The sequence below is a fragment of the Pholcus phalangioides genome, unplaced genomic scaffold (assembly GCF_987345545.1).
Source record: "Pholcus phalangioides strain wild (caught in Gottingen) unplaced genomic scaffold, Ppha-v1.0 ptg000010l_1, whole genome shotgun sequence".
Lineage (NCBI taxonomy): Eukaryota > Metazoa > Arthropoda > Arachnida > Araneae > Pholcidae > Pholcus > Pholcus phalangioides.
Genome location: NW_028301603.1, coordinates 44,467,085 through 44,485,548, shown reverse-complemented (window position 1 = coordinate 44,485,548; position 18,464 = coordinate 44,467,085). Strand labels below are relative to the sequence as shown.

Genomic DNA, 18,464 nt, shown 5'->3' with positions numbered 1-18,464 from the left:
GAGACGACTTGACCTGGCAGTTATATATATGTATATAAATGAGTGTATATGTGTATTTCTCTTTCCTCTATTCCAGTTCTTCATGCATTTCATATCCACAACACACGTGCATACTCATATTGTTGTATTGATGTTGCTCACCGAATAAGGTGGTAAGCAAGATGGAACGGGTGGTTCCTAATTGTATATATTCCCCCACACAATATTTCTATTTTGTATATTTTCATCAAATCCACCAGAGCGAGTGAATTCAACCCCATAAAACTGATGTTGGCTTCTAGTCCGCAAGTTATCAAACCCATTTGCTCACCAATAAGGTGTTAAGCAAGGTGACTTGTTCCAATGGATATTTCGCAATAAAAATTTTGTATTTTATATTTCACAATAAGATTCTCACTTCGTTTTTTTTGTATCCTGTGTATATAATATGGCAAGTGTAAGATAACAGATGAGATGGCATGGGGCCTCCTCCAATTGCTTTTGAAATATACCTCCATCCTAATATACATTCATTGATCCGTCTTGACAAAAGATAGAAACATTTCTCCAACTCTTAACCCCATCTCGTCTGTAATCACCACAAAATTTGTTAATCGTTGACGGTACCCAATTGTCCGGGGAAAATATGTTGTAAAAATTTTTGTTTGTTCTTTTTTTTTCTTTTTTGACACAAAATAAAGTATCCCAGACTCTGCCACGAAGCTGGGCTGGAAGAGATCTCGGCAATGGGATAAGTCCAGTGGCAAAGTTCTGGCGTTCATTCATTCATGATACTTAAAACAATACTCTTATTATGCATAACATTGAAATATATCTAGAGATCAAAATACTAAATTGTAGAACAAAAATGTCATTTAATTTGACAACGCTAGCTTGCATGTGATGCTTAAGAAACTCCTGTAACTTATCCTTAGTCAAACTTAGTTATTCTTAATTTTGCACTATGATGTGGTATATTTACTAGCATTTATAATGCAATGGTTTTCCAATTGAAGCTGTATTCAAACGTGCAAAACAAATGCTTTGGGTATCAAGTCCTATCAGCTTTGCTTTGGTTGAAAATAATCTTCAAAACTCTGTGAATTTATACACACTGAGCTAAGAACTTTTTAGGGGAAAATAAATGAGTTTAATAAGTATATTAACAGATGCTACGTGAGAATTTTTATATGTAATAAAATTTTGGAAGAATAAGAAAATTTAAAATATCAAAATAGGTATTTTTCCTCAGTAATTATAATTCTGAATATAAAACCCTTTCATCTACATAAAAGTGTTTTATTAACATATCTATCAGGTTAACAAAAATTATTTGACATCATTGACAGTAAGTGTGACAGTTTTAATACCAAGTGAGTTTCTGGGGTCAAAAACCTAACCCTGATGCTCTATCATACATATTTTGAATAAACAGCTCTATTCTGCTTAGCGAATTGAACACAAGTTAAGATAAGATTAGACAAATAAATCATAAAATTATATTTTATGTTCTAGACACTTATGTTGAAAAACTCAAAATTGCAAATTATAATTAACATTTTAATATGCGAAAAAGTAAGTTTTTCATCATGTTATATACCTATTGTGTTCAAAACATTATCAAAAGGCATTCATTTAGGTTTTTGATGGTTTAAACCAGTTTTTGGCACTTGTTAAAAGCCTTTTCCCTGGTTTGATGCTATATAAAGCAATGGCAATCGAATAAGTTACTACAATTATTTACACGATTCCTAAAAAAGAATGTTCGAGATTTATGCCTAAACTTTTGCAGGGTGCATTTATTGTTTTTGCTATAACATAGCAAAGATTCAAGATATGTTTCGATCTTACTGTGTGCTGTTCACAGGAATCCTGCACAAAACGTGTCAACACTCACAATTTAAATTAAATAATTTGAAACTAAAAATTAGTGTTGTGCCTAAACTTTTGTTACACTGTATTTGCGGGTCAGAAGATGGCATGCATCATGTTCTGTGTATTGATACTTTTTCCAGAATATTTTAAGTGAGCTGGATGGAACCACTGCATGTGGCATCTGACCGGCAGGCTGGAGGTTATACATTACTGGTATAAATATTGGCAGTAGCTATATCTGAATATCTTTCAGGGTGTGTGTAAGGTTCAGGAGAAAAGAGTTGGAATAAGGCTGAGGAGAAAAGAAGTGAAAGAAGGCTTGAGAGAGAAAAGGGATTGAGACATTTGAAAAGTGGGAGAGTGGTGTGAAAGTTTGTATCAAAGAGACATGACGGTTTCGTTGAACATGTTGGATAATAAATGAAATAAAGTGTTGTTTTCTTTTTTTGGGAGTTTAAAACCCAGTTATTTCGCCCTGAAATCATAATAAAAATACAGCCAAGGACCTATGACCAATAAGAAGACAGGGAAAAGTTTACTAGCAAATTTTCCTAAAATGCAGTAACCTGATTAAAAATGCAATCATAAAAAATAAAAACTATATACACATGATAAAATATAATACACTGCCCATACAAAAATATTTATGGTTGTTTTATTCTATGTATGGATAGCTTCTTGATTTACCTAAATATGTTTATTGCATTTCTTTCTAAACACGTCAATTGTGTTAGAATTTACTACCCCGGGGGATAAGCTATTAAATTTATTCACAATCTGATTAGAGAAAAAAACTGTGACACCACAACCTGGAGAGTTGTCCCTTACCAATCAATAATGGTGTCCCATTGTCGAAGCAGTCGACTGATGCCAAGTTAATGACTCATGGTCAGACCTGCCAACCTTAAAAACGCAAAAGTCCTGTAATTTTCTTACAAAAATCCTACAACTTCCTGCAAAAAATCCTGCAAGCATAAAGTAATTCTCCGTGCATAATCCGCAGAGTAGAAGTCAGATAAAGAATTAAATGTAAAATTAGCAAAATATGTGTATATTTTTATAAGGTAACAGACTGCGCACAGATGTAACATTTAGAAGCAGCAACATTTTCTCTGAAAATCACAAACACTTTCCTAAAATTTCTCAAGATTTCATTAAAGGGGGAATAAAATTTATTCACGTAGATTAGAGGATATTTTTTGTTCTGAAAGTAACAAAATGCCAATGTGAAACTTATTGCAGTAAAATATGCACTTTTTCATATTTGAAATATTAATGGGTAGAAAATATTTATTCTAGAACTCTATTCCATTAAATATGATCAAATGTGCCAACTTTTGGAATCCAGAAATAAGGAGATTCGGCTGGGGCAAAGGGGGGGGGGGGGGCCTTTCGAAGGGGGACCCAATAAAAAAATTGTGTTTTTTCAATCAATTCAGAAAAAGAGCCCCCTTCCTCCCTAAGCAGGTCCTATGTAGCCCCTGAACAAAATATAATCTTGGATACTAGTAGTGATACTAGTATATCTTAGGCATACAAAGTCATTGATGTCATGACATCCAGAAAGCTCAGGGAAAATCTAAAAAATTTTGATCTAAATGAAATTAAAAAAAATTTCTTTCAAATCTGATTTTCTGCTGAAATCTGGAGAAATTTTAACAAATCTGGAAAGCCGGAGGAAGGGCAAAAAATCTGAAGAGTTGGCAGGTCTGCATGGTCCATCACATTAAAAATTTCCAACACTTTGATCATATTCTTTCCCAACACTAGCATTCTTCTAATGCAAACACATTTAAAAAATGAAGTTTTTTTTTTCTTAATTTTTTCATAATTTCCTCTCGTAGAGAGACCAGGCACTTGTCAATGCTAAACATCATACTCCAATGTTGTTTAAGCTGGTCTGGTGCAACTCCCTATCACTTTGATTCCCAACTACCTGTACGTCATCTGCGAATTTGCTAAGAATCCCATTGATACACTGATCGACTTCATCAATAAAAAGTAAAAAAGTATGGGGCCAAGGACACGTCCTCAAGAGACTCCACTTGTAACACCCATCCAATCCGAGAGTTCTCCGTTCATCATATCCTGCTGTGACCTATCTCTCAACCACGACTCTAGCCAATTCAACATATTGGCCCCCTCCCAATCTCATATAAATGCTTCAAGCATTCGCCATGCTGTAACCGATCGAATGCCCTATGGAAATCCAGAAAAACAACATTAGCATTTTTGCCCTTACCCAAAGCCCTAGCCACGTGATTTCCCATTTCTGAACCCATGCCGATTATCCAAGAATACATTATTCTTGTCTATCCACTTTGCCAATTGCATTTTGATAATAATTTCTAAAATTTTTAAGAGAGAGCTCATCAAGCTCACTGAAAGATAATTGGACATAGTTTCTCTACTACCCTTTTTAAATATTGGAACCACATTAGCAAGCTTCCAATCTCTTGGGACGATACCCTCAGCAACACTACTCTTGTATTTCTGTGCGCCTGGCCCCACCAATTCATTAGCACATTCTTTAAGGACCCTAGGATAGATATCATCTGGTTCTGGTGCTTTGTTTGCATATATATTTTTTAGAAGATTTAGGAATAGACTGGGAACAAAGTATACCTCATTGTGTACAATGCTTACACAAACAATTATCAGTAAAAGAGTGCTCTTGAAGTTGACAAATTAGCTGAGCTCTTCACTTTCATTACTTCATAACTCATCCAGAATCAGACAAATAATGTGGCATTTATTTAAAAGCCATATTGTTTTTAATGTATTCCACAAGAGTTCATTGCACTATGCAAATTTTATTCATCTAAGAAAGCAATAGAGTATATTTGTAGTCTGATACAAGCCATTTGGTATAAAATTCAACATTAAAATTTACCTATACCTGGAGGACAAGCTGAAATACTAGAAAGTGATCCTGCTAAAAACGTTAAAGCCTTCTGTGTGGCGTACCCCCGGGGGTTCTTTATGCCAGACATGATATCTCCCGTATTCACCATAACTTACAGTGACTCAAAAAAAACTAAATATACTATTATGACTTAATATTGAATTTCATACCAAATGGCTTGTATCTGACTACAAATATACTCTATTGCTTTCTTGAATAAAAAATTTGCATAGTGCAATGAACTCGTCTCATCACATAATAATTACCATGTAATTAACATTTTTCTCTCTTTCAGCAGAAGAGGACATAGAAGAAGCTTCTCGGCATTACACTGACGTGCTATACAGAGAAAGCCTGCCTTTTGGTGAGTTGTAGAAGCTTCACTGAAACTTCCTTAAAGTTGGCTCAAATGTAAAGCTTTGCCCTGAAAGTTGACTTTCTGATTACACAAAGCTGAATTTCATTATTGGTATACAAACACCTCTTCTCAAAGATAAATAAAATACAAAGTGAAAGCATTGCAAAAAATATTACCACCCCTAATGCTGGATAGATTTCAGATCCTTGCCAGAGCAACAACACACCAAAGTAAGCCACAATGCAGTGCCATAAGCCAAAGGCTGTCCATTTGATGAACTCTTTCACACTCAAAAGTTTATTTTTCAATCCTCCCCTACAGGAAAAAAGAATCTTAAGATAAAGTAATAAGAAATAGTAACATTCAAGCAATTGATGGCACACTAAGTTTAATCTATAAAGAGAGACTTGATATTTTGAAAATGTTTACATTGGAAGAGTGCGGGTGTCGGGTAGATATGGCCGAAGTGTTTAAAATTTTTTGGGATGGATAAAATGGACCATAAGTTATTAATACACTGTCAATCATTTGCTTCTACAAGGGGATACCAGTATCGATTGATAAACGCTCGAGTGGCGTGATGGTAAGATGCTCATCTACCACCATGAAGATTGCTGTCACGGTCCTGCGTTCGAACCCAAGGAAGGATACAGATAAGATATTTTTCCTAATGAACTTGAGGCAACCATAGATAGACAGTGCCTTCATTTCCAACCCATCTCATTAATGGCAATAAATTGAAATATAGCGATATGGCCAGAGTTGATGTTTGGTGAAGTAGTAGTATCAATTGATAAAGGATAATTCTAGGTTGTGGTGTGCAGCGAATTTTTCTCTAAGGTTGTGAATAAATGGAATATCTTACCTCCAGGGGTTGTGAATTCTAACACGACTGACACATTTAAAAAGAAATATGATAAACATATTGGGATAGAAATTATCCATACGCAGATGACACAACCATAACTTTTCATGGGCAATAAATTTTATTTCATTATAACTATTGGTTTTTTTTATTGCTCTTATTGGGTTGCTGTATTTTGATATATATTTGACACTTATATTTTTTATGAGCATCTTTTTTTCAGCCACCTCATTGGGCATTTTGTCTGTTGTGGCCTTTCTATTTGTAAAACTCAATGAAAAAATACATTATCTTTATACTAATTTCTTTTCGAAAGAGAGAGAATTCAATTTTTTAATGGTGTGAAGGCATCAGCAGCCAACCGGGAAAATTCAGTAGAACTTTTATTAGTCTAACTTCTATAGCTGGAATTCATATCTCTCAAAGTAATTTCAATCATCTTTGTACAACATTCTCTATAAACCAAAGTTATATGCACTTGAATTTTTGATAATATCATTTTGACCACCATATTTCTATGGGCAGATATTTTAGTTGCTTAGTTACTTTTTCTAGCTTATTATTTTTGGGTAACTGTATCTGAACTATGACAACCGTAATTTTATGGGCTTTTTTCCAATACTATTTATTTTCATTTCTTCTACTTTTTCCAACCAACTTGTTGAGTAATTTCCTTGTAGTGGTTTCTAATTGTGTATAATATTATATAATTACATAATTATATCAGTTACTGTAAGGATTTTTTGAGATAGGCTATTTAAGTTCAATAATAAGAATATCAGCAAAAGGCCAGCATAACAGAAAAATCAATGGGCATTCTTACAACAGCAAGAGTTTATCACATTCCCCATACTTGGAGAAGTAAATACATAAAATTCTAATTATCAACATCAAAGTTTTATCTAGAAATACAAAGTACTGTAAGCCAGAGAATCCAAAGACAGGGGAATTGTTGCAAGAGAAAAGAAAATTGAAAATCATCAGTATATGAATTCTGGTCCTTAGGAGCAACAGAAAATTGCACCTTACAACTAATGGATGATGAAATAACACTGAAAGGTCAGCCAGGCAAATGTATTTATATTATCTCCAACATTGCATTACTCTTGATGATGAGCACTACTTGAGAGGTGAAAACATTGAACTAATGGCAGATCGACTGTGGTTGAAAGGTTTCAAAAATTACTTTCAATAATTTCTTGACCCTTTCGAGTCTGAGCCTCAATGTTTCTCCAACAACTAGCGGTTGGCGTTATCAAACAATATTTTATGAAACTAACTACACTGAACAGAACCAAAACAATTATTCCTGGAATTGACAAATTGAATCTTGGAAAAACTATTTTTAAAACCAACTTAGCTTGATTGGAATTAACTCACTGGGATTGGTTGTCTAATATCATCTAGAACAGTAGTTCTCAACTATTGTGATCCCGCGGCCTGGTATCATTAATTTTCGTGAGTGGAATGCTTTGTCAAACACATGACCAACAGAAAATGAATGAAGTCAAAGCAAAATGACAGAAATGACTTGGTTACAAAAACAATTTTCGGTCAAAACAGTGCATTAGCAACTGCAGACAATTCTTTTCTGTGTTCTCCTTACAATATAAATAACAGTTTTTTTTAGTCTTCCAATCTGTCAACTCTCCTGGACAATTCACAGCAATTTCTGAAGGCATGTAATATGTTTAAGAATGAGGCTCCTTTCCGAGACCACTTTCAAAAGCATAGTGCAAAATATATAAATTACAAGTTCCAATGTAAATAAGTCAATTGCGTTACAGTTACCATCCTTTTTTTAAAGGTATTTGTTTACATTTTACTGTTCAATACCAGTGTAATCGTTTTTGAAAAATGAAGCACTTTGATTTCTAGTGCTTTGCTGAGTATTGTATACATTGTTTATGCCTCTGTATATCCTAAAAATACAGAAGACAATGGAATGTAATTGAGTAGTATCAAATCACCAAACCTAGAAAAGGTCTATGTATCCAACTGCTTTGTAATGCACACTGTTTTTTCACCTATAAAGTGAAATGTGCACCATAGTTTTGAATGATGGCTGCTAGTTACTGTCTGAAGACCATGAAAAGTAGATACAAAATTATTTTTTCCATCCAGACAGAAGCTTTTAATGACTACTCTACTTGTTGAACTCTCAAACTAAGCAAATGGAAAATTAATCAACCAACTGGTCCACATACACCCCCCCCCCCCACAAATAACCTTAAAAATGATAAAATTTCTGCTTTGGCAGAATCATTAATTGCATTCTTCAACATTTGTACTATTTGGCAATATATTGATGATTCCTTGATCAATTAAAACCAATTACACGAATTTTGTAGATAGGATTTGGTAAAAAAGTAGGACATTTTATCAAAAAATTAGGAAAAGTAGGTCAAGTGAAAGTAGGTCAAGTGGGAGCCCTGTATATATATATAACCAATCAGCTAGTCCCTTACACCAGCATTTGAGAAACACTGATCTCTTTAGAACATTCCCCTGATCAGTATATGTATGCTTTGCCTAACTAGCAGTTTCTCTTATGTCCTTTTATTTAGGTTAATATTTATAGTTTAGTTGAGTCAGTGCAGACTTCATCACATGTGCAAGGTGTCCTATAAATTCCTGCTGCCATCTGATGGTGGTCTTTAGCTGATTGAAAACTTATATAAATTTACTTAATGAAAAACTTATATATGATTGAAATATTAACTAGTATATTCTGCAATTACTGGACTGAGCATCTTAATGAGGTATGATCAAGATGAAAAATCTCAGATTATAAATAATCAAAAGTGTTTTCTGCTTCGCTTGGCCTCCTAGACATATCATGATTTAATTATACACTAGAACCAATGAGAATACTTTATATTCACATTTACACTGCTGGCCACCCAAATTGCAACACCAAGAAAGACAAGAGATATCGCAACAATATTTATTTTGTAGATAACACGTTGACCAAGCACCAAATGATTAAATTTATAGACTTCTGTGAAGTGTGGTTCCTGCCAAAATCAGTAGCCAGAGTAGCCGCCATTGTTGGAGATTACCGCTGCCACACGCCTCGGCATTGATTCAAAGAGACTTTGGATGTGTTCTTGGGGTACAGCAGACCAAGCAGCTTCCACGCGTTGCCAAAGTTGATCTGGTGTGGCAGCTGGGGATGTAATCTGGGTCAATCGTTGAGCAACCATGGACCACATGTTTTCTATCGGCGAAAGATCCAGAGAGTGAGCTGGCCAGGGAAGCAATTCAATCTGGCGATTGACGAAGAACCTTTGGACAATGCGTGCCACGTGTGGTCGCGCATTATCCTGTTGAAATATGGCTGTGGGCAAGCCCTGAAGGTAAGGAAGGACAACTGGCTCCAACACCTCGGAGATGTAGCGCTGGCTTTTTAAAGTACCGGTAATGCGTACTAGAGGAGTGCGAGAGTGATATCCAATACCGCCCCATACCATAATACCCGGTGCAGGACCAGTGTGGCGGTGCATAACACAGCTGTTCAGCATCCTCTCTCCACGGTGTCTCCAGACTCGAATCCGACCATCGTGGTGTTGCAGACAGAAGCGTAACTCGTCAGTAAAGACAATTTCATTCCATTGTGCCGTCCACATCCTTCTTTCATCGCATCATTGGCGGCGGAGACGTCTGTGGTTCTGCGTCAAGGGTAGACGAAGCAATGGACGTCTTGCGGACAGACCACTCTGCTGTAAACGGCGTCGAATGGTACGTGCAGACACTGGATGATGCAGTACAGACTGAATGTGCTGTGCTATGGTTCGTGATGTGGCTGAGCGATCCGTCACTGCCATACGCACAATACGCCTGTCATCACGTGAAGTGGTGCACTGAGGTGGATGCGATCGAATACGTCGGTCCGTCGTACCCTCCTGCATCCAACGATCACATATCCGCATTACAGTTGTTTGGTTTCGTCCAACACGACTACCGATTTCCCTGAAAGATAATCCACAATCTCGGTAGGCCACTATCCTTCCTCTGTCGGACTCGGATACTTGATCAAAAGATGATCGCTGTTTTCTACGAGGCATAATTGATCGTTTTTTTGAAAAAAACCACAAGAAAAACACAATTGCCGTACTTCAAATCGTCGAAATCTCAAAGCCTTAAATAGCGCTTTGAAGTGGCGCCACAGGCGCGCGTGATGTGCGTCTGCGCTGAAATTCCAATCATTTGCATATCTCACCTCCGCTAATGCATGTTGTAAATTTCATATTATTTGCATGCTTCCTTCAGGGTGTTGCATTTACGGTGGCCAGCAGTGTATTTACATACATGCCCAAACCAGAGCGTTCGACATGATCTCTTGTACAACAGTCAACAACCTCTCTTCCGCTCCATGGATTTTTCACCCGATTTGATTATTATACATCACTTCATTTCACTTCCGACACATCCCCCTTTTATGGTTTTTTTTCTCTCATAAAAATGACTTTTGGTGGTTGAAGATTTTTTACGGCTTCTACTTTGTTCGGGTCAGGCCGGATTCCTTTGTGGTCTATCAGATGACCTAAGAACCTTAGTTCAGTGAAACAAAGACACACTTGTCCTTGTTGAGAGTGACGTTCGTATCATGGAATCGTCAAAGAACTTCTCTGAGACGTCTGTAGTGTTCTTCTTGAGTGACTCCCCACACTAAAGTGTCCTCTGTCATGTTCGTCATGGATGGAATACCCTGTAGAAAGTCTGCAATGTCTCGTTGAAGCTGAATAAATTCCAAACGGAAGTCTCAAGAAACGGAACCTTCCGAAAGGCGTGATGAAAGTCGTCAACCTTCGAGACTTCTCTGCTAATTTCTTCTGCCAAAATCCTGTTTTGGCATCCAGCTTGGAAAAGATCCTGGCTTCTGGGGGTATCTGGCCCAACAGATGATCAACTGAAGGTAACAAAATTTTCACGTTGAACGCTCCAGTTCAACTTGGTCAGATCAACGCAAAGTCTGATATCTTCATTTGGTTTTGCTGCTAACACCAGCAGAGCACACCATTCACTCGGTTCCATCACCGATTTGATTATTCAGTCCTTCAACATCGCATCGAGATGCTGTTTTATTTTATCCATTAATGGGATAGGAACTCGCCTTGGAATGTGAACTGCAAAAGGCACGACACCAGGCTTCAGCTTGATTTCATATTCTCCCTTCAGTTCTCCAAGCACATCGAAAATTTGTGGAAATTCTTTTTCAGAGTCGACTTGAGTTAGGCTGTAAGCCATCTCTTCTTTGAGTCGTTAAATCAACTTCAGTTGGGCACAATGTTCTCTTGACAATAGTGGACGATCGGGTCCCTTGATCACATAGACTTTTGCCGACGTAGAGGCTGACTTGCAAGTTAGCTGCACCGGAACTCGAAAGATTCCGGTCAGGAGGCTTGAGTTTCGGAGAGAAATTAGTTTTTCTTCCATCTGTAGAGACCGTCTGGAATGACTGTCACGTCTGCTCCTGAATCCAGCAGAAAGTTGACTCGGACATCTCTGACTAAGACGTCTTCTTCCCAAGTGTCTTTGTGTGATGACGCGGATGATACTAAGTAGCCAAGGAATAAACTCAGAGTCTTCATCCCAACTTGATGCACTATCGAAATGTTCGCAGCTACCCTTCACTTGCAAACATTAGTGAAGTGATTTTTCTTACCGCACTTATGGCACGTGGTGTCCTTGGCCGGGCAGGAATTCTTGTCATGAAACTTTGCTCGTCCGCACCAAAAACAAGAAGGATAAGCTTCATTCCAATTGTGGGTCTGGCCCTGCTTTTCCTTCGTTGATTGCTTTTGTTTCTTGAACTCTGAGACATGGTTTCCCCGTGGATTCCTGTAACCCAGGCCAGGTTCCTCGCTAGCTCTGAGCTAGTTCAATGCAGGTTTATGTATGTCCTCCTGCTGCTTCTTGACCGCTTCGTATTGTCTTGCCATGGTTGTAGCTTTCTCCAGCATCAGACCTTGCTCCAGCTGAAGCTTTTCGGACAATCTTCAGTCGCTGACACCCACAACAATCCAGTCGCGAATCATCTCTTCTCGGAGAGCTTGATACTCACATGACTCCGCTAGCACACACAGAACAGATGAACCTCTCCACTGGTTCTGGAGTGTTGAACACGGTTGTTGAACTTTGCTCGCTCGTATATGATATTTTTCTTGGGCAAGAAATGTCCATCGAATGCAGCTATTACCAAATAGTACTTCTCCTGGTCCACTGATGGCAGGTGAAACGAGATGAAAATGTCCTCCGTTTGATCACCCAACAGGTAGAGAAGCGTGTTGACTTGGTCTTTCTCGCCCTTCTTCGCTAATCCTGACGCGTCGCTAAATCTTTCGAAGTGTTTCTTCTATTTTTGCTACTCGAATGGCTTTGCAAATTAAAACGGTTCGGGACACTACACTTGAAATGTCAACGATATGTTCTTAGCTCTAACCATAGACTCATGTAAAGCAGCAATTTAGGCTTAGTTATTTGAACGTAAGTAACAAAGCTAAGACTCATTCAACGACGTTCGAAAAGTGGATAAGTGGATCTTTCTGGATCCTGCAGCTGCCACCATGCTTCACTTGGCCTCCTAGACATATCATGATTTAAGTATACACTAGAACCAACGAGAATACTTTATATTCACATTTATTTAACAATATTCACATTTGTTTAGGGTTGTTCCTCTCGATAAGCAGTTCTTTGGACTACCTACCCACCTGTTCCTACTGCTTTTGCTCTCCGGTGATATCAAGTCAAACCCCGGCCCAAGGGTCACCCATTCGCCCAAAGCTTCCCAAATTCAAACACGATCAAGTTCCCTGTCTGACCCTTCGAAAGCACCAGACAATCCTTCCCCCTCCGATTCCTCCATCCTTCTCAATACCCAGGATACCCAACTTGCCATACTAAACCAACTCAAGCTCCTATCCCAAAAGCAAGATTCCTTTAGTGTCCAACTCAATGGATTATCTGAACGTCTGAGTACGGTAGAGGACAAATTTTTACCTATTGAGGATCTCCAACAACAAGTCTCTGACCTCTCCAAACTTCGTTCTTCTCTTGCCTCAAAGGTTATCGACCTAGAAGACCGCTCACGTCGGTCAAACCTAATTTTTCGCGCCATACCGGAGGAGACCTCAGACATTGAATCCACCGCGATCCTCGCATCTAAAATACTTAAGTACTGTTCAGACCTCCTAGAACTTGAAATTTCCGCCTCCGACATCGACCGTTGTCATAGAATTGGCTCTAAAAGAATCCCAGGCCCCAGACTTTCAATTATTAAATTTAACAAACTCAAAACCAAAACTTAAATCCTTGAAAATTCATTTGAATTAAAAAACACTAGCATTTCAATTTCCGAGGACTTTTCCCCAGAGACATGCAGGCTACGTGGACAAATCTGGGGGGCCTCCCAGAAATACCGTGAGTCCGGTCTGAAAGTTAAACTCTTTCATAACTTTGCTCTTATCAATAACATCGAATACATCTGGGATCCCAGCCTTAATGATATTATTCCGCTTTCCCAAACCCCTCCCAGCATTACTCCTCCTTCTGACCTTTCCCTACCTTCACCTCCTCTCCCTTTAGTCCCCACCCCTCGAAACCTCACTCCTCCTTAATCTCCCATTCTCCTCTCCGAAATAATCTCTTCAGAATCAGAACAGTTAATACAAGAAGCATAATTAACAAAATATCTTCCTTCGAATCCATCCTACTAGCTCATAATCCCAACTTTCTTGCGGTTACAGAGACTTGGTTGCACAGTAATATCAACAACACAGAATTTCTACCACCAAATTTCTCTGCCTTTCGTAAAGATAGAAACACACGTGGAGGAGGCGTTGCCCTTGTTTTTAACAGTTCTATACCCCTAATTGAAATCCCTCTTGAATCAAATATTGAAATTGTCGCTGCCGAATGGCACCATCACAACTGCACTCCCATCGCAATTTTCTCCCTTTACATACCCCCTGCCTCGGACCCTCACTACTTCATTGAACTTGAAATAATACTGGACCGATTTCATAATTCTCATCTTTTAATTTTAGCCAGTGACTGGAATCTACCCGGTATTGATTGGCATAAAATGCAGTCCCTCTCGGGAAACCATGGTATTAACAATAGAGTTCTCGACATTTTCCTAAAATTTAACCTCGTCCAAACCATCTTGGAACCCACAAGAATATCCAATCACTCAATCTCCACATTAGACCTAATCGCAGTTTCCAACAAAATTCCGGTTTCCAATTTTTGATGGCTGTTCCGATCACAAAATCCCTTTTTTAGATTTCTTCCTTCATCATACCATCCCTCCCTTTTTTCGTGCCAGAAAACTTAACTTCAACAAGGCCAACTACCCTCTCATGCAAAATATCCTTCGTACCCACTTTCCTGACTTCATCTCCTCTTCCAACGATATTCAACATCTCTGGAGTAAATTCAAAGCTGTTATCGATAAATGTAAAGCCACTGTTCCTACCAAATGCTCTTCATCTAAAAGCTTCTTTAACTCTTGGATCAACCGTGACATTATCCATCTCAAAAGAAGAATTCGACGTGACGTCTCTAAACTCAAATTTAACGACTCCTCTACTCTCAGAAACAAAATCTCGATCTCCACCCGTAACCTCAAAGACCTTATTTCTCGCCACAAATCCAACTACTTATCCCACTCATTGCCTTCCTATCTCAAAACTAATCCCTCAAAATTTTGGAATTTTCTTCGCCCCAAATCAGCAGGTACCTCCTCGCTCAAAACTTCCAACTCGGATCTAACCTCTCCCCTCCGAATTTAACCGGGCCTTCTCTTCTGTTTTTTCCTCTGATCCTTCACCCCCTCAATACGTCTTTTTCGATTCACTTCATAACTCCTTTCCCATTTCCTTTTCTAAAGCCGGTCTCCTGAATCTCCTAAAAAAATTAAAACCCCACTCTACTGGCCCAGATGGGATCCCCAACCATATCCTAAAATTCTGTGCCAATAAAATTTGCAACTATCTCATTATATTCAACGTCTCACTGAATACTTCTAACCTACCCAATGACTGGAAAATTAATAAGATAATTCCTATCCATAAATCTGGTTCACTCTCCCACCCTCTCAACTTTAGACCTATTGCAATCACCTCCTCTTGCTGCAAGCTCTTTGAACACATAATTGCCAAGAATATCCGTACCCACCTCGATTCGATTAACTTTTTCTTCCCTAACCAACATGGTTTTCGATCATCGTTATCAGTATCTACCCAATTAACACTTTTCACACATGACTTAACAGACTCCATTGATAAAAACCTCCAATCCGACATAATTTTCCTAGATTTTTCCAAAGCATTTGACAGGGTGCCCCATAATAAACTTCTAAAACTTTCACACCTTGGACTAAATGTTCAACTGCTGAAATGGGTGGAGGCCTTCCTTATTAACCATAGCCAGTTTGTCTCGTACAAGAGCCAGAACTCTCCTTTTCTTCATGTCAAATCTGGCACACCCCAGGGCTCGGTCCTCTCGCCTTTATTATTTTTAATTTACATAAATGATCTACCCGACTTCATAAACTGCCGCATTAGACTCTTCGCTGATGACTGTGTCATCTATAAAACAGTGTCCAATCTTTCTGACCAAGAATCTCTCTAACACAACCTTAATATTATTTCCAAATGGTGCTCAACCTGGGAAATACCCCTCAATTTCTCAAAAACTGTTTTTATGAAAGTGACCCGTAAAAGAATGCCTCACGAATTCCCCTATTCTATAAACGACTCTTTGATCTCTGAGGTTTCCCGATATAAATACCTGGGCATTATAATCTCTTCCGATCTCCGCTGGAACCTTCACGTTGATTATATCTTTAATAAATGTCTCCAAAAACTGTTTTTCCTTCACCGTAACCTAAAATACTCCACTCGTCATGTTTGTCACTTGTGCTACCAAACATATATTCTCCCTGCCCTCTCCTATGCCTGTGAAGCCTGGGACCCCCACACCCAAACCAACATGGACAAATTAGAATCTATCCAAAATAAGTCCACTCGTTTCATTTTCAACTGTTGGTCTTCACATGTCTTGTGGAACTGAAGCGACAACTCAAAATCCAACCGCTCTCCTCTCTTCGACTTATCTCTCGTTTAACTTTTCTTTACAAACTCCTCCATGGGGTTTTTAATATTGACACATCCAGTATTCTAATCCAACCTTCACATTTCTCTGTTAGATTCAATCATTCCAAAAAATTACAGCCCATCTTTGCCTCTTCAGATTGTCACAAATTTAGCTTTTTCCCAAGAACTATTATCGACTGGAACAACCTACCATCAAATATTGTAGATTGCCCTACGATTTCTGAATTTTCTCGTACCATCAATCGACACTTTTGCCATATATAATTCCGCATCCTCTTGTGTAGGTCTCGGCCAAACAATATTGTATAAATAAATAAATAAATTTACATAGATGCCTAAACCAGAGCGTTTGACATGCTCTCTTGTACAACAGTCAACAACCTATCTCTCTTCGGCTCCATGGCTTTTTCACCCAATCAGATTATTATACACATCACTTCATTTCACTTCCGACCAGGGTTTAAGCTACAGTCGCATTTTCCGCAAAATGCGAAATAAAATCGTAGAAGGCGAAAACAGTAGTAACCACTTCCGCAAAAATGCGTACAGGAGGTACGCGAGTAGACATCCAACCATCAATCATTACAATAGCATTGTAGCATTTTGCTAAAGCTTTTCCCCCATTTTCACTTTTTTGCGAAAGGAATTTTTTATCCAGCTTAAACCCTGCTTCTGACACATTTTCCTCAGAAGAACCACTCATAAATAGACAAAAAATGTTAGTACAGAATCTTTCTGTGCATACTTCATCAAGCAACCTTTCCTAAAGATTAGGTTTCCTAAGGGAACCAATGCTGACTCGCGTACAGCTGTATTCACTAACAGAGTTCAACTGCAATCACAAGAGAAAGGATTAGAGATCGAAACGGATTGATTAAATTTTGGATTTTAACCAATTTGTGTAGATCTCCAATCCTTTAACCTGCGATTGAAGATTACTTCTATCTGTGAATATGGCTGTTAGAGAAGTCTACATTCTTGGAGCTTATCCTTTCTAGGGGTGCTGTAGCCCAGGTCGATAAGATAGTCGCCTAAAGTACCAAAGGATGTTTAGAGGTGTCGCGAGTTCGATACCCGGTTCATCCTTGTCAGAAACTTTCCTGACACAGGAGTAAAACAGAAACGGTGACTTGACCACAGCAAAAAATTACTATCGCAGGGAGTCCCCATCGAGGGGTTAGCGCACCAACCTCTCGATGAGTATAAAAAACAAGCCCGCCATTCGGAATTGGCAATAAATTGTAGGTCCCGGTCTAATTGACCCTCGTGTGCAGAAAATTACTGTGGTGCGACAAAAATGATCAAATTATCCTTTCTATCCGTACCACACACAGAAATAAACTAACCATACTGCAAATGAATGGGGGTTACCTATGAACTCAACTGAGTTATATCAATACCTTACTAGACTAAAGCTAATGTTGATTGTGATCATAGCGTAGAATAAAAAGATCTCTATCTCTCTTTAGTTTCTCATTTCCTGCAAATTCTCCATCCATTTGTGAAGCTATTCATTTTAGCCTTTGGCCAGTTTGTATTTTTTACAGTGCTTCTTTAGTGTTTTATACAACCTGCCTTCGAATTCTGGGCCATACCTGGAACAAATTAAACAATATAGCAAAGATTCTATAGAAACCTATGGGAAATCACGTTTTGGTTAATGAAGAATTTAATTGACAAACATGATTCTGGAACGAATTATCTTTATTAGCCCAGGTATCACTGTATTTCATTGTTTTTATCTGCCGTTAAAGACACAACACTGTCTCTTTACAACTTTAACAAACAAACCATAACAAAATGAATTATATTGTGACCTACCTATATATAGATGGGTTGTTAATTAAAGTCTCTTCTTCCAAATGCTTTTCAGTACAACCATACACCAGTATAGGCAGAGAGGTAAAAATGATGTTGTAAGCGATCTGGAACATGGCATTGTACAATGGCTAAAAGGAAATACCAGTTTATGGAAAAAATTATTTTAAAAAAAATACTCATTTGAATAAATTTCAAATAAATTTTGTTATTACTGGCACATTGCAATTGAAATGACAAGTCAAATTCCATTAAATGCTTGCTGTCTGTCACAAGATAGAAGTGGGGTTATCAATAAGGAGTTGAAGCTTTGATATTGCTTTTTTATCGTGACATCACAGAGCTAGATTTCATATCATTCATTTGACTAAAGATAAAAAATTCAATTAATAAATAATTCATGAAAATTTTAAACAGTGATGTTTACCTCAATAATTGTTAAAAAAATGAAAAAAAAATTAAGTCAAAGTCTCATTTTTATTCTGTTCAAAAGCAATAAAACAGGTAAAAAAAATTTCTTGTAGCTTTAAGAAAATTGAT

At 37.9% G+C, this 18,464-nt stretch overlaps 1 protein-coding gene across 6 annotated transcripts in view; it reads right to left on the bottom strand.

Annotated features, from left to right (window-relative positions):
* Positions 1-18,464, bottom strand: part of LOC149081570 (phospholipid-transporting ATPase IF-like) — a 179,503-nt gene that overhangs the window by 21,281 nt on the left and 139,758 nt on the right. For 5 of the 6 annotated variants that reach the window (XM_089238524.1, XM_089238521.1, XM_089238520.1 and 2 more), the window contains 2 exons: positions 17,928-18,055; positions 5,294-5,432 (listed from right to left, as the gene is read on the bottom strand). In XM_089238524.1, coding sequence (XP_089094650.1) covers positions 5,294-5,432; positions 17,928-18,055 — 267 coding nt within the window. The remainder of the gene's footprint in view (positions 1-5,293; positions 5,433-17,927; positions 18,056-18,464) is intronic. The other variant, XM_089238522.1, reaches the window with a different exon arrangement.